Source organism: Pteropus vampyrus, unplaced genomic scaffold (genome assembly GCF_000151845.1).
Source record: "Pteropus vampyrus isolate Shadow unplaced genomic scaffold, Pvam_2.0 Scaffold22, whole genome shotgun sequence".
NCBI classification, from domain to species: domain Eukaryota; kingdom Metazoa; phylum Chordata; class Mammalia; order Chiroptera; family Pteropodidae; genus Pteropus; species Pteropus vampyrus.
The window spans coordinates 14,166,200-14,190,061 of NW_011888803.1; the positions used below are offsets into that span (position 1 = coordinate 14,166,200).

Below are 23,862 nucleotides of genomic sequence, written 5' to 3' on the forward strand. Positions count from 1 at the left end.
TAACAAATAACCACAAACTTACTGGCATAAAACAACAGCAATTTATCTCACAGTTTCTAGAGGCTAAAAGTCTGAAATCAAACTGATGGCTCTGAGAGAAAATCCATTCCATGCCTCTCTTTTAGCTTCTGGTAGGAGCCAGCAATCTTTAGCATTCCTTGGCTGTAGACTAGCATTATTCTGTTAAATCTCCCTCTCCTTTCTCAGGTAAAGGATACCAGTCATTGGATTAAGGAGTCCAGGATGATCTCAAAATCCTTAACTTAAATACATCTGCAAAGATCCTATTTCCTGATAAGGTCACATTCACAGGTACTTGGAGTTAGGACTTGGACATATCTTTTTGAGATGGACACAGGTCAATACTTTAGTATTATAAGAAATTTTTTGGTATGCTTCAGTTCCTTAAAATGTTTTTTCAAACCATTTTGTATTATTTAAAATACAGCAACCATGCTTTGAATGAATACCTATGAGTTGCTTTGAAGAGAGAAATGAAATATTAGGAGCTATGCTTTGAATTCTTAAATTATAGAGGATACAAACATAAATACAACTAAATTTAAGTTGAAATGTGATAAGTACTATGGAATACTGGTACAAGGTTCCATAGAAACTTAGAATAAACCTAAGAGAGGTGTTAGAGAAGAACTTATTGAAGAGGATGATAAGATTTTGACTGGTAAAAATAGGGTAGGATAAGAAACAGCATAAATTCAAAGAGATGGAGGTTTTTGGGGTGGTGGAGGGAGTTCAAGGGTTATAGTTTAGAAAACTCTAGGTCTTAGTTAAGACATGAGAGTTAAACAGTATTTGTAAACTATGACTAAAGGTATTCAAATATGTTATATCCCTGGAGAAATGAGATTGCTTTGGACTGTGGTATTTCATTTGTACCTTGGAAGAATAGATTACCTTAAAAAGTAGCTAACGGAGAGAAAAGCTTAGCTCAAAATGAAGGAGCAGGGTAAAAATAGGCCTGGCTTTGAGAATCAGCATCTCACTCAATATGTGAGGGTCTATTGTTTTACAACTAGGAGAAAAGTGAAGTAGTTAAAATTACCTCTTTCATTTACTATTCTCTTTGTTGAGATTGGTTTTATTTAACATGAAGCTAGTAAATTGTTAGCTAGAGTAAGTTGTTAAACTCATTATTTAACATGAAGCTAGTAAATTGAAGCTAGAGTAAATTGTTAAACTCATTGATGGGCTCGTTCAGAAATATGTATATACCAACACAGTAATGTTTGTTTCAGGTATAAAATTCATCTGTCTCATTTTTGTTTGAATTTTTATTTTAAAAATTATAGACTCACAAGAAGTCACCAAAAAAAATGTAGAGAGTCTTGGTGTACTCTTCAGTTTCCTCCAATGGTAACATCTTGCATATTAGTACAATATGGAGTCCAGAAAATTGACATGGTACAATCCAGAGTTTATTCAGGTTTCACTAATTTTATAAGCACTCATTTGTGTGTGTGTATATAGTTCTGTATAATTTTATACATAGACTTATTAACTACCATAATTAAGAATGAATCATTCTACTACAAGACTGCCTTTATAGCCACATTTCCTTCTCTCCATTCCTAACACCTGGCAACTACTAATCTGTTCTCTATAATTTCATTATTTCAAGAATGTTACATAAGAGGAGTCATACATTGTGTAACCTTTTAAGTTTGTTTTTCACCACTGATCATAATTCCCTTGAAGTCTATCCAAATTGTTGCACGTATCAATAGTTTCATTGCTGCATAGTATTCCATGGATGATGTACCCAATTTTAGCCATTGAATCTTTGAAGGACATTTTGAGTTATTTCCAGCTTTGAGCTATTACAAATTAAGCTGCTTTGTATAATTTGTGTACAGGTTATTTGAACATAAGTTTTCATCTCTCAGGAATAATTGTCCAAGAATATAAATGCTGGGTTGAACGGTAAGTGCATGTTTAGTTTTATAAGAAACTGCCAAAATATTTTCCAGAGTGACTACCATTTTATATCCCACTGGCAATGTATGAGTGACTAAATTTCTCTTGCATCCTTGCTAGTATTTCGTGTTGTAACTTCTTCAGTAAAATGTCTGTTCATATCGTTTGCCCATTTCTAATTGTATTGTTTTTTCTACTGTCGAGCTTTGAGAATTCTTTCTATATTCTAATTTTTTTGGATATGTGATTTATATATATATTTTTCCCCATCTGTAGCTTATTTTTTCATCCTTTTAACAGGGCAAAAATTTTTGCTTTTGATGAGGTTCACTTTATTAATTTTTCTCTTAATGGGTCATATATTTGGTTTCAAGTATGAAAACTCTTTAGCCCTAGGTCTTGAAGATTTCCTCCTATTGTTTTGAAAAGCTTTATGATTTTTTTACATTTAAGTTCATGTTTTTATCTATGTTTGCCCCAATCTCACCAGCATTATTTCTTTAAAAATCAGCCTTTTCTGTTTTGAATTGCTCTTGCACCTTTGTCAAAAATCAGTTGGACTTGTTTTGGTGTATTTCTAGAATCTGTTCCATTAATCTGTGTGTCTGTTCCTCCACCAATACCTAGTAAGCCTTAAGTAGACTTTCTTCTTTTTCAAAATGTCTTAGCTATTCTTTGTCCTTTGCCTTTTAGAATAAATTTTTATAATAAACTTGTCTCTACAAAAACAAGCCTTGCTGGATTTTGATAGGAATTATGTTAAATTTATAGATTAATTTAGAAAGAATTGACCTTTTTACTATTTTATACTCCCAATCTATGGACATGGTTTCACCATTTATTTAGGTCTTTGACAAGCATTTGATAATTTTTAGCATACAGATCCCGTACATATTGTGTTAGATTTATACCTTAGTGTGTCATTTTCTTTGGAATGATTTTAAATGTTTTTAATTTCATTTTCAATGTGTTTTTTAATATCAGGCAAGAATCTAGCATTGGAACTCTAAAATGTGTTTTTTAAAGCTCTGGCCTTTTCTTTCAGCTTTCTCCTACAAATGGCATTACTAGTCCTTTTAGGTTTATTAGTCTATCCTCCCACTCAATATCAGATGTAGAAATAATCCTTTTTTATAACATGTGATCATTATTGCCACTTGAGAACTTCCAGGATTGGGGCGTAGTCTTATATATAAGGAAGTTCATTTCAGTATTAGGTAACTTTCTCATTGTTCATTTTGCTGTTGACTCATGGTCATTGAAGACCTCCAAATTTTTTCCCTGCCTTTCATTTTCTTGCCTTTCTCTTTCAGGTTCAGGGATCCAGAGTCCATCATCTCAAAGTGCCCTCTCTCATATATCATCTTAGGTCTGGATTCTTTATTCTCTGCCCTTTCCCCAGATGTACATACATTAAGTGTAGTGTGACTCCAGTTTCTAATGACACAAGCCTTCTAGACACCCAAGCACCTGCAAGTGATGGGAGTGTAGAAGCAGAAAGGTGCCTTAGGAATTCTACTAGCTTGTTGAGATGGTATGAAGGAAATGCCCAATACTTTACCAACCTCCCCCAAATATTAGACACTCTTATATGCTATTTATTTTAACTAAGTTTTAAGATGTTACTTATGATTATTTCTACAAATGAATAGGCTTAGTGGAGTTTTGATTTCCCAAGATCACTCAGTTAATGAATGGTCCAAGGATGATGGATAGCAGAATCACAAATTGGGTTGGTTAATTTAAGATTTGGAGCCATATTCCAGACCTAATGAATTAATGCCTGGAGTTGGGTGGAGGGAGTGGAACAAGCTCCCTGGGTGCTTATTTACCATTCCAAACTTTCAGAACTGATAATCTGTTACAATGCATGTTTGGGCAACAGATGAATAAATACGCATATAAACAGTACTCCAATGCGACCTAGAATGATTAATATATGATAAAAAGTGCAGAGGACTATGAGTTTTCAAATGGAAGGGAGAATACACTTAGCTAAGATCAATGAAGACTTTTAAAGATTAGAGAGCATTTACAATGACTGGTAGATAAGTTAGATTTTAAAAATTTTATTTTATATATACTAAGTACAGTATTCATTGCTCATTTAATATGGCTGTTCACAACTATAAAGCAGTTTGAGCAAAACTGTGCATTATACTTCAGATGAAAAACATGGTGAATCAATTTCTTTTAAAATTCCAGGTAAAGAATTTTCATTTGGGGAGGCACAGAATTATAAGTACTCATTGTAAATTTTAAGACACAATAACAATGCTTAAGAAAGATAAAATTACATTTGAATTTGTAATTTATTTCAATGCTATTTCAGCCACATATTTACCCTCTCTTGACAGTCCTATGAAAAAATATGCATATCATTAATGATCCAAATGCAAATCAGAGCAAAATTGTAGGCCTTAAAAACCAAAGACAAAAATCAGTTAAGTGATAAATAGCTTACTCAATTTTAGCATAATTTTATTTTTGAAATTGAATACTGACATTAAAAAAAATCACAAGGCAGATAATACATCTTTAGAAATATTAAAGAATTTAGTCCTTACAAGTTTTACTTTTTTTTTTTTTGGTTAATACAGGTAACATGCTTCCTAAATAATCACTTTGTCTATAAAAATTAAAATCGTCCTAAGTATTCCTAAATTCTTTGTTTTCCAAATAAGGCTATTATAGTCTAAGAAGTTACTGAATCATAGGTTTAACATTGGAGGCACAAATCATATGTAAAAGATGATGTAACAAATTGTTAGGTAAAGAATCAGTACAGTGCGGTAACTAGACATATATAAGAGGTAGAATTTTTAATCACAGTTTTATAGAAAAGATGCAGTAGTTTATATTTGTATTGTTTTATTAGAGTACTAGAAGTGTACTTTTCATTATGAGGTTAAGAGAAAGGAGAAAAGGGAGGGCTCTTCAGAGACAACGATCTTATGGGCCCGAGTTTTGCATGTGTTAACAAGGGCTACTCCTGGACACATAAAGCACTTTCTTGGCCAATGAAGGTAAATGACGTTTATCTCATTTTGAAAAAGCTTCAGAGTAGGGAAATCTAAGTTTCTGTTTTCCCAAGGTCATAAAGAGGGAAATAAATCTCTTTGTACCATTTCTGAGTGTAAATTATAAATGAAACCATTCTGGATATCAACTATTGCTTAAGAATTCTAACAGTACTAACCTACAGAGGGGTTCTATACTCAAGCTTATAAGTTGATTGTTTCTAACTCATTTGTCATAAACAATATTACATATGGGTATAACCTAAAATTCTACTGAATTTATGATGTAGCTAAATTACTAGTATTTGAGTAAGACCACAAATTGCAGTAAACTAGGATGGCACAGACTTTACAGTTATTCATATGGAGTATTTAAACTTGAGATTCTGTGGTTTTCCAATCCTTATATGAATGTCAATAAAATGATCAGAAAAGTTAGTTATAATAAAAATGGGAATACATAATGTGTACCCAGTGCTAAACCTTACAGTAGGGCTTATGTTTCATAAAGTGTACCTGAATACTTATAAAAGATAATTTGAAACAATAAAACAGTTGTAAAAAATAAAATAGCCAAGTAATGTTTCTTCCACTTGACTGGAAATTATTGCATGATATGTATTAGTATTGGATCATTATGTTGAGCCAATCAGATTCCATATACTTTAGAGTTTATTTAAGTGAACTTTATTTTGATCAGATAGTCTCAAACTTACCTAAATTCTTTTTTATTGATTTTATTATTTTTTACTGATTTTGAAAACTCAGAAAAGGAGATATTTATTAGGCCCAGATCCTTTTAGCAATATTTCCTTCACAATTGCTGGTAATAATGTACTATCCAAGTCAATAAGCATGTTAAAATTAACATAACACTGTTAACAAATAACATGAAAATAAAATTATTTCCCTCACATTTAATTTTAAAATCCTATATCTCAGTTAAGGATTAGACAATGTATCCTTAAGAATGAGCAACCTTTAGCTATTTATTCTTCACTTTAAAGAGAAAATTTGTCCTAATTTTAATAAGTATTTTTAATCAAAATAAGTCTTTGGGAATGTAGGATAAGTATATAAAACATACTTTTTGCTAATATTTTAAATTGAAACATATTTGGTTATAAAAGTCTCACAAATCTGTTTTTCTATTATGGGAGAGACGCATATGTAAAAACAGAAAAGTTGAGTCTTTGTCTTATAAAGATATTCAATCCATGATTAGGTAAATCTCAGATGATTTATAACTTAATACATTGAAACTTCTACAATTGTAATTTGCCACATTAACAAAGAAACTTCCAGGTAAGAGAATCTTTTAAAAATATTATTCGGTGTTGCACTTAGGCTCAAAGTTCATTTATTTAAATCACCTGTGACATTTGCAATTTTTTTTAAACTTTGGAAAATGCCATTATTAATATGGCTTCATTCAATTATACCTATACTCTGCACAATATTTGTTATACACTGAAGTACAACTGCAGCAATAAAATTATGCACAGTGAAATCTTTCACATTAAAACTATACTTGTTTCACATGGTGATGACTGAAAACATTTTGGAAAAGACTATTAATGGTCTTGACTGTAACAGTTTATTGCATTTTTCTTTCTCTTTCACTGTTAAAGAGTCTAATTTTGAGTTTTAAGTTCTACTTTTCCTCTTATCTTCAAATAGACTCTTCAGCATATAAACTTGAATGGCTGACACCACCACCATTACCACTAAATTAACCATAGACCAGAAATTCACTGTATCGAAGTTGCTTTCTTGTATGTTTCGATCACGAGCTTCAAATGCTCTAAGCATAGTTTGGATATGACCACTTTTGCTTAGTCTCGACTTGATACTGTTGATAGATTCCTGGAGACAAACAAAATAATTTTACTATAAAAGAATGCTCACTAATTTTAATTTTAGAACGTGTTTCACAGTACCCTGATACTCAATTTTACATCCAAACACAAGGTTAATTAAGGGACAGGTACTACTTAGATTACCAAAAGATCTTCTGTAAAGTTATGTAATAGTCCTGGATATATTTAAATTATTGTTAAGTTATTTAACAAAGAAGCAAAGCTACCGTTAATTGAAAATAATATGAAAATATATTTGACTGGCATAGTGCCAGGAATTTTACATACATTATCTCTTAGCTCTTGAAACTATAAAAAAATGACTAAGTTTTAAAACTAATTGATAAGAGCTTTTAGGTATTTACCTTTATATAATGAATTGTGTGTTAATATTTTCTTCGTTGAATGTTAGTCTGGTCCACTTTAGAATTTAGCAAAACACCCATGTTTTTATCTGACAAAGTAGTGAAATTAGAAAATATTTCAACTTTAGATGTACATACTGTACACCAAAAAGAATAACCTTTTAATACAAACATGTGCCAAGATAACATTCATTAAACTTACCAAGAGGCAGTCTAAGTTGCACATCTTCTAAAAAACTTATAGTATGGACCTGATCAGAAATGACTTAAAAACTATAGACTACATGAACATAAGGTCAAACTAAGTTGAGACCTGAAATGATGTCAAAACATTTATGGCAAAAATAAGAAAATACTAGAAACATTTTCCTGGAGTCATTTTGCTTAAAATCCAAAAAATATACTCAAAATTTCAGACTGCTGGGCTAAACCTAAAAAAAACTATAAAATGTAATATCACATGAGCATATTTGCAAAGCAATGCAAATATTTTCCAGAAAAATATGAGATTCAGATCCTCAAGTAAAAAGAGCATATGCATAGTTCTTCTAGATATCACAATGATGTGATAGTCAAATTTCAAGTTTGCTATTGTGATACAAATTTTGGGGAAGTAAATGGAAAAGTTCCTGAAAGACATTTTATTTTTCTTAGATTTATAAGTATTTTAAGTCATATTTAAATCTGGATGAGAAGAAATAGTGGAACTATATGGGTACATCATTTCCATTTTAATTTTGAGCTGGTTTCCTTATTAAATGGCATGAAAGGGGAAAAGGAGGGAGGCTGGAGCTAGACTAGTAATAACTAAGTCATCTTTCTTTTCTAAAATTCAACTAAGTTGAATGCACATGAAATCATGGTAAGATCAAAAACTGTCATGGTAAAAATTCATGCCAATCAAACTTAATCTTTCAGTTTGTATTCACAGTAACACCAGTGGAAAAGGTAAGAAAACTAACATTATGTGCCAGACACTGTTTAAAGCACTTAGACATATGCTATATCACATTTCATTGTCACAACTCTAGAGGTATTACCCCATTTTGCAGTATTAGGAAAGCAAGGCTTGGAGAGCTCAGTCACCAAGGAATTATGCATATGATATGATCATTTTGTACTCTAACTTCTTAATCTAACTGATCTATAATATGTCTCTTCTGCTATAATTTGATAGTTCCTTTACTAAGAAACCTGGAATGGTCAAAACACAAAAAAGTTCAGGTATTGGAGGATATACTCTTTCAAACTTGCAATAACCATGTTATTTCTCCTGCAGCTATTTGTAAATATAACTAACATATTAATAACATCTAGCTTTAGTTGAAGGGTTATAACCTTTCCCCCCAGCACTAGTAGTGCTATTATTAGCAAATAGGTTCTTATACATGCATATTTCATGATATACTTTATCATGTTTATGATAAAGTATAAAGCAATTCAGAGTTTTCACTTCTGAGTTTAGTGTTAGTTTCTGATGAATGCTAGGTCTGGTGTAAGTAATGTAAATAATGTTCCCAAATTAGTCAAGTATCAAATTTCATGTTATAAAAACTATGCTGTGAGAAAAATGTCTGTACATTTTAAGTGTTTACACATTACTCAATTTTATTCTATGTGCAAGTATGCTACAGATTACATTCTTTTATTAGTGAACATTCTAAGGGAGTTTTGTAGTTTAAGAGCCTGTGTTCAAATTCTAGTTCTCCCTCTCTGGTTGTTTAACAGAAATATTACCTCATCTCCCTAAACTGCAATTTCCTCATTGGGAAGATAGATAATCCTCATAGAGTTAAGTAAAAATTACATGAGATAATGCAGGTAAAATACTTAGCTCAGTGCCTATCAGAGTAAGGACTCTGGATGTTAATAATTTTTATTATTTTATTAAAAGCCCATACTGACCAGGATGTCTTCTAGTTTCATATCCAATATATCTGTGCCAGTAATATATTTCTTCCAGTCCTCTTGTTCTTGTTCCTGTTCTCCCATATTATCCAGGATTAATTCAAAGAAAATCACCTTCTCAGAAATGGTGCTGAATGTATTATCAAAGCAGAACATGTAGTCACCAAATTCAGTTTCTACCCTGTATTAAAAAAAAGGACATGTCATCATTTATCTGTACTTCTATTTGGGACCAAAGGGAAAACCATTACAGATATATAAAATAACATGATTTATAATAATTGGACAGGTTACTGATAGATTTCCTTAGTATTTAAAGATAATCTAATTTCTTGGGGAAGAGGCAACCTAGAAATATATTCAAGTACTTGAAATTTAAATGTGCTTATTATTTACTCAGTAAATTATGGTAAATGATCTTGACCTAATTTTTAGAAAAGGCTAGAATTAAAAACCTAGATACATGATACTTCACAATGAACTTCAAAATTTATGTTATTAAAAGTAATTTATCATGAGTTCATATGCAGATATGACTTATGATCCTCCCCCTTCAAGAATTGAGATTAATCTGTAAAGTGAGTTTTGTTTTTTAAAGCAGTGATGGATTTTCCTAAATGCTTCCTTCCAGGCCTATACCAATTAAGTACATCTTTGTAATACGGTTCACAGTAGCCAACAACCAGAGCTTTACTCTCAGTGGCACTGCCTTTATTGAATAAATGCCACTCACATCTAAACTTATGATCTTGGTTTCACATTTCATATTCAAGATAACTAGCCTGGGCAGAGTTAATTTAGCCAAGTAGTTTTCTAATATTTTTTTTTGCAGAGAACTGTGAACAAGCAAAATATTACACAGGTTAATAACATTTATTACTGCTAGCCACACAGTTCAAACTGTTTTACTTTTCACAGGGACTATTCATGGAAGGTTAGTCTAAATGATTTTAAAATTTTCTTATCTCCGGTATGCTGGATTGCTAAAATTTTGAGGTGCTTTGTATTATTTTCTGTAGCATTCTGAATACAACATGTGATGCTCATCTTTTAAGCCAATCTGTCTTTTTTCTCCCTATTTCCAACTTATTATTTTTGTTTAAACAGATAACTACTTAGATTTTCAAGTTAATCTTTCTACAGTACTGCATGCTTTGCAATCTCAGTCATGATAAATCTGTCTTTTAAGGATGTATTTAACCTTTGGAAGGAGCCTGAAGCAAACAATGGTGAATAGTGGGGGACAATTTTAAAAGGAAAAAAAAAAAAGGCTATTATGTAAAGTTAAATTTAATGTTAATAGCTCTTTACTTTTAATCTTGTTTAGTCTTAATTTTATTTAACTCAGCTTTAGCCATTCTTAACCCTGCATTGGATAAAAAGGGTAAGCTTTGTATCTCTTTTTATATATAAAGTATATATGTGTGTGTAGACACACACAGTACAACAATGCATATATAGTATACATAGTATATATAGTAAATCTGGAATTAAATCTAGTATTAAAATTTCATGGGAGATGATGAGGAAAAAAGTGTCTTAAAAGGCTGCATGGAGACCAGGGTAAAAATGAAAAATGTTTGAGAAGCACTGACTCATATCTAACCTTCAGCATGTATATAAAAAAAAGATGTTTACTACTTTATAGTCCTTCGTATATTAATTTCTAAATGTTGACTGCTTTTAGAAGGAATTTTATTATTACAAATGAAAGAAAATATTATCCAAAATAGAGTAAATTTTCCTTTCAAATATAATAAAGGTTAGCATAAGTAGTGCAAAATGTCTGGTGTGAGTTAGGGTACTATTAATTCAGTTATCTAGAAAAATGCATTTATATATGACTCCTCATTACAGGCAGTGCTAGACAAATAGGGATTACTTAAGCTTTAAAAGCCTCTGTTTGGAAGAAATTTTACTAATCCTGACTTCTGGACGGACAGTATTTGTTTTACAGATTTAAGAAAAAAACTATTTCAATGCCATAACTGAGATTTTAGTTGCTTTTGAAAGTTAATATAGCTAAGGGTAAAATTTTTGTTAAAATCTAATTTTTAGAAAATAGATTTGTAAATGTGGTATAGTGATTGAGAGTGAGCTGGACTGCTGGGTTTTAAATCCTGGCTTTGCTGTTCACTGGCTATGTAACTTTCATGTACTTAATAGCTCTATGCCTCAATTTCTTCATTGGTAAAATGAAAATAATATCATGTACCCCATAGGATTGTGGTGAAGAATAAAATATATTAATAGATGTAAAGTGCTTAGAACAGTGTCCTGGCACATCAAAATAATTCAATAAATGTGAGGTCTTATAAACATACTCTTGTTTTCAAATGTTTTAATGGGAGGTAATTCTATGCACTAAACAATAAGATACCTTCCCACCCCACCCCACCCCACCCCGAACAGTTAATTTATCTCTAAAGAAAAGCAGAAAATTGGAGAGAAATAAAAATTGACAAATTCTATACATTTTCTGTATTCTGAAATTTAAAAATTGAACTACATTTTTAGTTCTTGTTCATGAACCTATCAAAGAGAAAGCATAGTTAATCCCAAGTATATCAATTTAAACTGATTTTTAAAATGTATTTCTCTATTTTATTAATAGTTTATTACAAATATTTTCTTCTGAACTCTGCATAGGTGAAATGCCATTTTAAAAAGCACTTTGAAATGAATATCTTAAAAATTATGGTGGAGACATTTTTCCCCCCCATTCATTCATACATGTATTCAATATTTACTATTAATTACATGCCAGGTACTTTGGTTAACAAAGACCAATAATTAAAATAATAGCTAGTACTTACATAGTGCTATGTGCCAGGGATGTTCTAAGCATCGTATGGTAGAAAGTAAGAATTTTGGTTCATCCTGCCTCCTCCTCTTAATAAATGTATATCCCTGCAGACTTATTTAACTTCTCTGAGCCTCCTTGTCTGTAAAGATTCCTTGTCTGTAAAATGGGAATTAGGGAATCAAAGAATCTATCTCTTAGTGAGTTGGAATAATAAATATAAAAGCATATAAAATGCAAATCCTAGTTTATGGCAAATATTAGACACTGTATTCATTCCTTTCTATTAACTTACAATGTAGTTTTAATACAATAACATCAGTGAATTAAGAATGTGCTAGAGTAAAATAAGAGAATGGAACATAGAAACACCATTGAGAGATGAAAAAAGAGAAGTTAGATTAAGAAGAGAATATATGGCCTTTTGCCAAACTTTGAAAGTGTGATAACAAGTATTTTCTTTCCATATGGTTTTCTATGGTCAGATCTTTTACGTTTAGGTCTTACAACTGTCTAAAAAGAGTGAGATCTGAGTAAAAAAAATTTTTTTACACACACACATATTACTGTTGTTCTAAGAAAAAAAAGAACGAGCAAAGATGATATAGCCAGCAGCTCAAGAAACTTTAGGATACATACTTGGAACAGTAAATTATAGATAAAATGGAAGGCCTGTGCTAGCCAGAAAGGGAGGTTTAAAATGCCACAAGAGATTGAACGTAATACCTAGGGAATACTCATCTTTTAGTTTTTTTTTTTTTTTTTAGGTGAGGAAACCCTTGGTTGACCTCACAGATTGCAAGGACCTTGTCAGTTTACAATCCCTTATTTTATTTTATTTTTTTTTACATCTACAGCACTTGGTCTTCTTAGGTGGTCTCTCATCCAAGTACTAACCAGGCCCAATCCTGCTTAGCTTCCGAGATCAGGTGAGATCAGGCTTGTTCAGGGTGGCATGGCCATGGAGGAAAATATTTTAGTTTAAGATAAACCATTATCAAGGACTGTTGGAAATGTTCATAGGGAATCATTTAATATTGATATTTAGTATCAACTGTGCTAAATTTCCATGCCCTGCAGATAGCCCACTGGTATTATCCAGCCCAAGGAATCAACTAAGAGATTACTTACGTGTGAACTCCATCTGATTTTCTTTGTTCAAAAACTAAGGTTCTTCCTTCTGGAGAAGCAAGATAGAAATCAATATCTAATCCTGCTCCATCTAAAACCTGTAGAAAAGTATAGAAAGAACACATTTTAAATTCTGAAAATATATAAAGTAGATGATACGATGAAAAGATCTTTACAAACCTAGAGGGGTAAGAAAGTCAATGGACTCATGTTAGAGCTAGAAAGGAGCAGAAAAGTCATCTAAGTTCAATTGCATTCATTTCTTACCAATTACTGTTGGCTATCACCTAAATTTAGGCTTTATGGGTATTACTGAAATAATCTTCCTAAAACAATGCCTTCATTGAGAAGCCCTGTAGAGTAAAAAGAAACACAGAAGGGAGTTCAAATGGTGAACCTTTTACTTTAGCAATTCAGGGTATGCTCTGTAGCTTTTCTGAGTTTGTTTTCAATAAAATAATAACTCATTTAAAACAAGACTTCCATGATCTGACTCCAAATGACTTATCAAACACATTCATCTGCTATTCCCCAGTATGAAGTGTATATTCAAAGAAAGCTGTTTACTTACTGGTCAATAAACATAACCTATTCTTTTATAATCCTGAAATTTCCTGCTGCTGCTCCTGATGATGATAGCAGCTAACAATTACCGTGTATGCCACACATTGCCTTTTAAGTGCTTTATGTGGATTAATTTATTCCTCACTATAACTCTAAAAGGTAGGTCCTATTATTCTTATTTTTAAAAAGCAAAAACAAAAAACTGAGGCACAGAGAAGTAATTTTCCCAAGGTGATACAGCAAATAAGTGGCACGAGCAAAATAAGAACTCAGCAATCTGTCTCCAGTGGTTACTCGTTTTCTTATATAACACTCCATTTTTATTTTTCTTGGTAGCTTTAATGGCATTACATAAAAATTACCTATTCTTGTACTTACTGATCAAAAGAAATGGTTTCAAATGGCTAACTAAATATACATAATTCTTTTTCTTCTTTAAATTTAAATGAAATGAAGAAAACATAATAATACAAATAATAACAACACTGGAAATCTAGGAAGACTGTTAATAGACTTGAAGAGGAAAGAATTTCTAGAAGGTATTCATTGAGTAAAGGCTATAGCTAGTTATCAGTATCTATCAACCTTAAAATCCTCAAATGTACATTGCAAACGTGATAGAATGAACATGGATGGAGACTAAAAATCAGAATTAGGAGCAAAAGAATTCTCAGAACTAAGGTGAAAAAGTATAGATGAAAAGCAGGAAAATCGTTAAAAGCCTTCATGAAACAAAGATTTCAAACTATCCATCTAATTTGCATTTCAAAAGAAGAGACATGAAGGCAGAAAATTATCAAATAAGAGAATAAAGATTCAAAAAATAAAATTCATTAAACTGAAAGAATCTAATAGATGTGAAGCAGGATAAATGAAAAAGATCCAAAAATCCTGTGTTTTCCAAAGAATTTAAAATAACAACCTAGAAACTTCTAATGACAAGTAGTAGAGAACTGCAAAATAGCAAGAATTGGGATTGGCATCATAATTTTTACATGTAAGGTGCAAAAAAACAATGGAGCCATGTCTTCAATGTTCCCAAGTAAAATACAGTATTTACTGAAGTGCAAGCAAAAAGTAAAGCCATTTTCAGATAAGGACTCAAAACATTCTAAAAGAATTACGCAAGTTTATCCGTCAAAAAAACAAAAAGATATCCATCAAATCAAAACGAGCTATAACAAAACTAAGCAAAGACATCATTAAAATTAAGATTGGTAGTGGCTATCAGGCTTAATGAAATTGTTAAAAATGGTATTTAAGAATACAGAAGCTAACAAAACTATAAAAAATATATTTAAAATATAAATTATTTATTAAAAAATAAAAAACAATACCATAATACAAAACTAAATTTCCCAATGGATTCAATGGAACATGATGGGCAAGTGCCACTTGCCCCTGTCTGTTATGCTGTCGTAATAGTGTTTCAGTTCCTCAAAAGTAATGTCTTCTTCCTCAATGTTTGGCACATGCTGGTCTTTTTACCTATCCCCTCGTTCCACTCACCCCCTTACGCTTAGTAAGCCTGATTCTTTATCTGAACTCTACTTCCTCTAGGATGCCCTCTCTCAATTCCCACATGAAATCAAGTCTTATTAAATAATTTTCATAGCTGTATGCATTTACCTTCATAGCACTTTGATTTATAATTTCACATTTATTTTTGTAATAATTTAGCATCTGTCCACAAACAAGACTGTATGAGAGTATGGACTATACTTTTACTCATTATTGTATCCATAGGACTTAGCATAGTACTGATACAAATTAAGCAATCAATAAAGATTTAAATTCTTAAGTGAATGATCTATTTTATTCATAAGACATATGTACTAACATTTAAAATTTTCAAGAATTTAATATTTTGTGAGGCTGGTCAATTATCCTAAAAGTGTCCTCCTAAAGCTGAAAAGTAAAAAATGGTTAAAAGTTGTTCAATATGTTACTGTATCCCAAGGGCAATATCTGGAATATTATTAGTTCCCTGAAATTTTAAAAACTAAGACAAAAACCAGTAGCTTCTGGTTATCAGAAAATTATTCATGGAGTAGGAAAATGCAAACAAAGGATTGAAGATGATCTCTTCCTATAAACCCCTCCAAGATTACCTAAGATTATAGACATAAAGATTTTACTTCTTGCCTCAATCAAAACAAACTGGGGAGAATGCTTTGAAGGAGTAGTCCCTTTAATAGTCCCTTTATACTTAAGATGCAAAGTATAAAGCTAAAACAAGCCAGCTATATAACACTAGAAGTGTAAATGTGAAAAAACTAACATTTGTTATATATTTACTACGTGTCAGGGATGGTCTATGACTACTTATTAACTCATTTCTTCAATTTTCTGAGGTAAGATTTGAGATTAAGTAACTTGTTCAATTTCACACAGTGGTAAATGAGAGGATTTCGATCCAGGTACTTTATCTTTATAATTGGAGCTCTTAATCATAAGAGTTCAGTGGTTAAAATAGATTTCCTCCCTAATAGCTGGGTAAATACTGAGGAATTTTTTAATAATACAAATTATTTTCTTACTTGGACTATTTCACTGATTTCCTTGCCTCAAATGTTGATTTCCTTATGCCCATCTTCCACACCATACCCAGTGATCTATCAGAAAAACATTCTTGACTGGTACCATGCTGTGCAAATCTTCAATGGCCCCTGCATAGAATAAAGGCAAAGCTACTTAGCATGGGCACTAGGCTAAGATCATGATCCAGCATTCCTGATGTCTCTAATCTTTTTCTTTTACTTCCACTCTAGACTTTCTAAAGTCTAATAAAAACTCAGCACTTGTAGTGTCTATAACGTACTGCTCACTGCCAAAACACTCACACTGTGCATTTTCAGAACCGTCTACTCATTTTGTTCCTTCTGAAATGTCCCCCCTTCCTTGCATGTTTTTCTCGTGTAGGCATCTTTCTAGATTCAAATTTATTTTCACCGGAATCCTTTTCTGAAAGCCCAGAGACCTGGCCCTCCTCTAACAGCACTTAAACATATTTTATTGAAATTACCTGTTTATGAGCCAGTACTCTTTAAATATTAAGATCCTTGAAAACAGGGACTCTTTGTTTTGTTTGTATTCTCCCCCACCCCCAATTACTGGCACATGGTAACTGTTCAGTAAGTGAACTTTTGAACTGGACTGAAAATTAAGAAACGTTGAGTTCTGGCCTAAGTTTTGCTCACTATGTGACTTTAGATACTTTATGCTTACCTTGTAAGTTGATAAATAATCTACTTCCAAAGTCCCTTCGAATGAACAGTCTACATAACTATTTTGCTGTATATGTGACAGTACCTGTTACTGAAAAAGATTCTCTATATCAACTTTTAAAAATTAACATCTGATTATAAATTAACTTGAAAATTAAAAGATGAACCGCACCAACACATCTTATTTGCAGTGCTACCTAGTAACATCGAAATTAGCTGTGTCGGAACTAACAAGATTTCTTCTAAGAAATTACCTTCTGCCAGAATGATTACATAAATTAAGACAATCTCCCATGTAATATTATGCAGACACTAAAAAGGAAACAATATGGGAGAAATGCTTCAACTGATAAGAAAATATACCACTGAAAAAGTCAACAGCCCCATTCACAATATTCCAAAATCGGATTTAGTGATAATCTCATGGTCACAATTCGAAAATCCTTAACTGAAGCAGTGACAGTGAAGATTTATAATATTGAGGTTGGGTGAAGGTGGTGGGGTAAATAAAGTATCATCATCCTGTCCAGTGATGAAGGAGAATGTGTCTCAGTCCTGTAATGTGAAATTCGCAGTATTGGAGTGTGTACTGGCTAGCAAAGCGATGCGCGAATTATGAAACAAACACCACCGACATCACTAAAGCTGGCCTCATTCCGACGGGAGGAAAGGGGAGAGGAATGGTCAGTTCCAAGTTCCGCCTAACTACTGGGTCCCCGGCCCCACCAAGAGGCCAGCCACGCGCGCCTGCGCGAAGCTAGCCAGCTTCTCGGGTGGCCCTCGCCTTTCATCATCCCTGCTGGCCACAAGAAGTTTCTAAGCGGGTGAGAGGCGACAACGCTGTGCAGCTGGGCTAAAGGAAGGGTGTTGGCTCGCCCTCCGCACTTACTTGGTACTCGATCTCCAGCGAGGCCTTCAGGGGCATGGGCTGGTAGAAACACTCCTTCTGACCCGCCGGAAGGGTAAACGTGAAGTCGCTGTCTAAGGAGTGCAAGAAGCCGGCCACCCCCGGCAGCAGCACTAGGGACAGAGCGGCCAGAAGCAGCACCGGGAAGGGCGTCCAGATCTTGTCGCCCATCCCTGCCGGGGCGATCTCGGGCAGGAAAAGGCGTGAGATGTGTGGGTTACTGGCACCTAGGCTCCTTTTTTCCTCCCTGGACTCCTCGTGGTTGGCAGTGAAACCTGGAGCCTGAAGAAACCCCAGGTGGTGGCTGCGGCGGTAAACGCTCGCTCAAAGGGGGAAACCCGGACCTCTGAAGGGTAGGAACTCAGGGCGGGGCCAGCAGTCCCTTTCCGCACTCTCCTGTCTCGGCCCCCTCAGTATCCGCCCGCCTCACACCCGAACAGTCGCAAGTTTTCACGGCTTCTCCCACACCAATGGGCGTCGTGCGGTTAATTGTGGGAAATGTAGTTCCCGGCGAGCGGGCTCGGACACGCTTTCAGACCACGATCCCCGAAAGGCACCGCGCCTTTTGCGTCGCCCCACGCAGAGCCAGGACGGGGGGCGGGGCTGCGGCCGGGGCGGTGCGTTCCTAACGGCTCCCGCGGCGGTTCGAATTCATTGCTACCCGGGTTCGCCAGCTCCGCGCGTGTTGTATCTGATGGTTCCACGCCCGGGGCCGGAGAGAGGGTCTGAGGCTTCCGAACGCAGGCGAGAACGCGGCGGCTTCTGTCGTCGGGTGGGTCTCTCTCCCAGCTATGACTTGGGTGGTGAGCGACTGCTCTCTGGAGGGTGGAAACAGGCCTACGTGGGGGAGTTTTGTTCCTTTCCCTCCAGGCATCCTTGGACGCCCTTCGTCTGGTTATCGCCTGTGCTGCGCACGCCTGCTCTGCAGGATCGTATTTAAATGAAAAATCGGGAGAAAGATGTCTTGTTTGCCTCAACTTCTTCCAGATGAACGTAGGATCATTTCTGTCATTAATATAAAGCTGTGACCTTCCAACATGAGGAATCTTTCTCGACTACAGCCCATCCTGTTACACACGGGGATATAAAGAACACTTGTTCTTCTTTGTGATGGGTGTGCGTTTGTACAGCTACAAACGTATTATTTGGGCCAAGAGATGACGTCAGGGCCTGTAGGTAGCACGATGTGCCTTTTCACATATGTACAGACAATGAAGATAGAGTTTTTTGATTACCGAAGTGGGGAGGAATCTTCATTTGACAATAAATGGCCCACTGTAAAAAAAAAAATATATATGACTATCAGACGTATCCACTGATACGTCAAAAGGGTTAGAGAATTCTTACCCTTTTGACAGGTAAGAAGACGTTGGAGATAAAACCTGATTTAGTTGAACTATAATATCTAATGACATTTTAGAATTTACCTAAATTTAACCTTTTATCCTTCACCGTCCTGTAGGAAGCTAGAGATGTTGAGAGATAAAGCAGAATGGGGACTTGATCCATTGACTTTTGTCTGGGAGAGTTCTCATGTAAGCGGAAGCAAATTTGGGGAAAAAAGGGGAAAGAGGGTAGAAACATTTTCTCTAAGATTACACAATGTCTCACTTTCCTGTCAGAGTTTACTTCAATAGGGTGAGAGTTTTCTTTTTAATTTCCTCACATCTGAGAAATTTTGAGTAGGGAATAAATTTGTCATACTATATTAGCTGGATGAGGGGACGGAAGGGCAGTTTAAGAATAATTTATTCACTGAAAATACTGAGTGTCCCTCAGTGCCTTTCAATCCTGAACATAATACACAGGACTCCTAGCCTTTTGCAGCTTGAGATGTGGCCAGAATTCTAGAAGGGTCATGAAAGAGATGCTGCAATGACAAAGGTAAAGGGGATCTGAAAGAGGAATGTAATTTTAAGATTATTTGGAAAGATCTACAGGAGTAGTAGAAATTATAAAGCCTTCATTTAATACATAATAATTATATTTATTGATCATTATTAATAAAATGTGGCCCCTTATAACGATTTTTATGTGCAAAGGTATTTAGTAGAGAATTTCACTACCCTAGAGATAGACTTTGGTCAAAGAAACAAAACCTTCTCTTCATGTATTTCTATGAGTTAACCTGCCATGTGTCATTTTGATCTCTGTGGTTATGATGTGAATGTGTGTGCTTTTAGCATTTTATAACTATTATGAATGGAAGAAGGGGATAATCTTTATCTGGTAATAAATTGCTTTTAGGAAAATATGAATGACTGTAATGATACCAATTTTATCACACATCCAGAGCTTATAATGTGATTCTGTAAGTTCAAAACCTCATACTGAAATTGATTTATAATAAGAAAAAAAAATTGCAGTGTGATATAATTAAAAGGTCTTTGGATCATGATAACTTAGTTTCAAATCTTGGTTCCATTATTTACAGTTTGTGTGACCTTGAGTACGTTAATTTGTCTTATTAGTTTCTCCATCTTTAACATGGAATAAAAATACTTAGTCCAATGATAACTAGACCCAGGCTATAATGAAAAATCAATTCATTGAAATTCTATAGAACTTTCCATATGGCTTTACACTGCAGAGAGCTTTCTTTTAGATCATCTTGAAAGATTTCACATTTGAAATAGAAAAATAATGAGTTAACTTCTAAGTAGAAAAGAATGAGTTAAATTCTGTTAGTGTTAGAGTATTTTGACTGACACTACAGGTTCTTTCCTGCAAGGTACAATAAATTCATTTATTTTTTTTAAGAAATGGAATCTAATTCATCAGACTGCTGTAATAAAGACAATGAAGAAGAAAGTTTGCTTGCAAATGTTGCTTCCTTGAGACATGAACTGAAGATAACAGAATGGAGTTTGCAGAGTTTAGGGGAAGAGTTATCTAGGTAAATAAAATCACATATAGAATTTAGATATGACTTACCTTGACGAAGGTAAAATGTATGAATTTTCATTATTATTGTGTTTCTAATATGTCTCTAGAATAGAAAATGTTCTAAAATTTTGACTATCTCAATTTAGGAAAAAAAATAGAGAATCATCTGTATATTTAGAAAACACTTGTATATTAGGACTCTGAAATATATGTTTTAGGCTTAATTAATCTATTATGACTTTTTTTAAATCTTAAGTAATTCTAGCATAGAGGCTCTAGAAATACATAGATGAGTAGTTTAAAACTAACTATAATTTATTTAAAAATTGAGTTGAAACATTGCCTTACATTCATAACTGTGACTCTGATTTCCAATAGCATTTCAAGGACTTTTCTTTCTGTTTTCTTATTTAATGTATAGAAATTTGGAGTGAATACTTAAATTATTTAAGACCTAAAATGCATTTTTTCTTTTTTCTCTAGTGTTAGTCCAAGTGAAAACTCCGATTATGCCTCTAATCCCTCAAGGTCTGAAAGGCTCATTGTGGAAGATCTTTCTCAGCCTAGCCAGCTTGGATTTTTGAATTACTCACCTTTTAACAAAGTTTGTAAAATGCCCAGTAGCAGTACTGCTTTTCAAAAAAAGCCAAGAGATAAGGTTATTGTTTTTAGACTTCTCTACATAAAAGTAGTTGTAGTGTTTGCCCTATCTACTGAAAATACTTTTTCTTTGAGTTTTTTCTTTAAATGACTTATTCATGTTTTACATAATCTTTTACTACAGTGCTCAAGACTCACTGAATTCAAATATAATGGCTCCTGTTTCATTCTAACAAGAAAGTAGTTATTTTTGGTGTATTATTCTATTTTTAAACTTCTATATTTATTGCCTTTCTGCAATTAAATATCTTGTTTTCTCAAATAAATTGATCTTAGCACTATTCCATGTACATAATAGGTAATCATGTATTTAAATGGATAAAGTATACTTACTCTTTAACCTGGATTGGGGTACAGTGTGATAGCATGGCATTATTCTCCTTTAATTATCCCTGAATTTTGTGGATCATCTTAGATATCTTTCCTGCTTTGGAACTCTCTCTCTGCCTCTTTCTTATTCAGTCATATTATCTATCTCCCTGTGTTTGCTCCTCTTCTTTACTCAACCCTTTTATATCTTTTTCCATTCTTCTTCCTGTTTTTTATTATCCCACTGCCAGTGTGCATATATACACATGGTTGCATATGCACGTCATAATCTTTTTTTATAAAAATTTGCTCTTCCCGCTTTAGAAAGCCAGCAATTGAGAGGTTCTCTTTTTGTAAGGAAGCTGCTTAATGAAGCTATTTGACTAAGCCTATATTTTAAGAAATGAATTCAAGATTATGTCATTCTGGAAAATTTGATCTCTATCCTAGTTCAAATTGCTGATTATTTTTTTAATCATATTTATGCCATAGTTGAGTTCATTGTATTTTATTCTAAGCAAAATCGAATGACAAGTTGGAGGGAAAAAATATTAGTAATGCCTATTAAAGACAAAAGGCTAATCTCTTTAATATGTAAAGAACTTCTAGAAAGAAGAAAAGATGAACAACTTAATAGAAAAATGGGCAAAAGACATGTATTTTTGGAAAAGGAAAAGGAAATTAAAATAATCTTCAAACAAAAAGATGCTCAATCTCATAATAAGAGAAATTCACAATGAAACTGTAGTTAGGTACCAGATCTTACCTAACAGATTTGTAGACATCCAGATGTTTGACACTATTTTTATGGTGAAAATCAGGGGAAATAGGCACTCTCATACATTGCTGGTAGGAATGCAAAATGATAGAACCCCTATGAAGAGGCATTTGATAATGTTTGCTAAAATCACAAATGTGTTACCTTTGACTTGTATATCCCATTTCTAGAAAATTATCCTACAGATATGCCTATATTAGTGCAAAATGAGGCATTGTTTGTCTTAACAAAAGATTAGAGTGGTTCTCGAGTGTTCAGTAATAGGGGATTGGTTGAATAAACATGCAGCCGATGGGAAAAAAACAAAATAGAAGTTCTTACTGTATTGATTGTGGAGAATTGCCAGGATATATCATTTAAGTAAAAAATGCTAAGTTCAGAATGATATATACTCATCCCTTGGTATGTGTGGGTGATTGGTTCCAGGATCCCCTGCAGATACCAAAATCTGAAGATGTCCATGTCCCTTATATAAAATGGTGTAATATTTGCATGTAACCCATGGATATCCTCCCATATACTTTAAATCTCTAGATTACTTATAATGCCTAATACAATGTAAATACTGTATAAATAGTATTTATACTATATTATTTAGGTAATAATGACAAGAAAAGTCTGTACGTGTTCAGTGCAGACAAACCAATTTAGGCCTAACTACATATTACACATTGACTACAGGGTAACTTTTTTTCTCAAATATTTTTGATCCATGGTTGAATCCATGGAAGGAGAACCCCTGGATACAGAGGGCCGACTGTATATTGTAGTCTAGTTTTTGCATAAGGAAGTGTGGGGTGGGCAATTTGTTTGTATATGCATGTGGAAACACTAGAAGACTAGATTTAATTAAGACTATAACTTAACTCTATTAGCAGTTTCTTATTTTTTGCTGTATGAATGGTGTTATACAAAAATTTATAAACAAATATATAAAAATGATTACATACCAACTAAAGATAGGAATGAGACTCTGTACTTTTTCTTTTATGTAGTTTTGACTTTTGGGTTGTATGATATATTACTTTTTCCAAAAAATAAAATTAGAGAACTCATGTTTTGAAAACCTCAAACCTCATGAAATTTATTGTAAAATATATATTCAAAAGAGTGTAATAGAAATATACATATACAGTTTAAAGAGTATTTTAACCATTATCCATTTTATTGTTGCTGGATATTTGGGTTCCTACCATTAACTATCTCTTAGGGGCAGTTTAGCTATGAATATTTTTATATCTCCAGGTGCAAAAATATGAAAGTTTCTGTCCGATTTATACCCAGGAGTAATATTTTGTGTCTTTTTTACTTCTTAAATTCTTAAATATTTTTAGCCTATTCAACTTTACTGGATAATACCAAGAATTTTTTCAAAGTGTGCCATTGTTTTCCAAGCTGTACTTATTTGTGTACCAGTAGTGGAGGAGAGTGCTGATTGTCTCACATCTCCTCACCAACACTTACTAAATACCTTAACTCATTTTTTGAGCTACTTTATTATTTTATTGAT

General features: G+C 33.4%; 2 protein-coding genes and 1 pseudogene across 6 annotated transcripts in view; 1 reads left to right on the top strand and 2 right to left on the bottom strand.

The window, feature by feature from the left end:
* Positions 1-3,988: 3,988 nt before the first annotated feature.
* On the bottom strand, positions 3,989-18,183 carry TMED5 (transmembrane p24 trafficking protein 5). The gene is made up of 4 exons (XM_011355661.2): positions 17,702-18,183; positions 13,022-13,119; positions 9,085-9,268; positions 3,989-6,821 (listed from the first exon to the last, which is right to left on the bottom strand). Exons 1-4 carry the CDS (start codon positions 17,888-17,890, stop codon positions 6,603-6,605), a joined length of 690 nt encoding a protein of 229 aa, XP_011353963.1. The 5' UTR covers positions 17,891-18,183; the 3' UTR covers positions 3,989-6,602.
* LOC111736835 lies at positions 12,739-12,857 on the bottom strand (annotated as a pseudogene).
* Positions 18,184-18,336: 153 nt separating the features above from the next.
* The window catches only part of CCDC18 (coiled-coil domain containing 18), a 156,473-nt gene continuing 150,947 nt past the window's right edge, over positions 18,337-23,862 (top strand). For 4 of the 5 annotated variants that reach the window (XR_895645.2, XM_023528117.1, XM_011355662.2 and 1 more), the window contains exons 1-3: positions 18,337-18,491; positions 20,480-20,615; positions 21,089-21,263. Coding sequence is in view for 4 of the 5 variants with exons in the window: in XM_023528117.1 (XP_023383885.1) it covers positions 20,482-20,615; positions 21,089-21,263 (309 nt within the window). In the remaining variant the exon portion in view is untranslated. The other variant, XM_023528118.1, reaches the window with a different exon arrangement.

Excerpts from the sequence above, each read along its gene's own strand:
- TMED5 (XM_011355661.2), bottom strand. The coding sequence starts at position 17,890 with ATGGGCGACAAGATCTGGACGCCCTTCCCGGTGCTGCTTCTGGCCGCT. Across the intron at positions 13,120-17,701 it reads CGCTGGAGATCGAGTACCAA|GTTTTAGATGGAGCAGGATT; the intron begins GTAAGTGCGGAG and ends ACTTTTCTACAG. Across the intron at positions 9,269-13,021 it reads AAATCAGATGGAGTTCACAC|GGTAGAAACTGAATTTGGTG; the intron begins GTAAGTAATCTC and ends TTTTTAATACAG.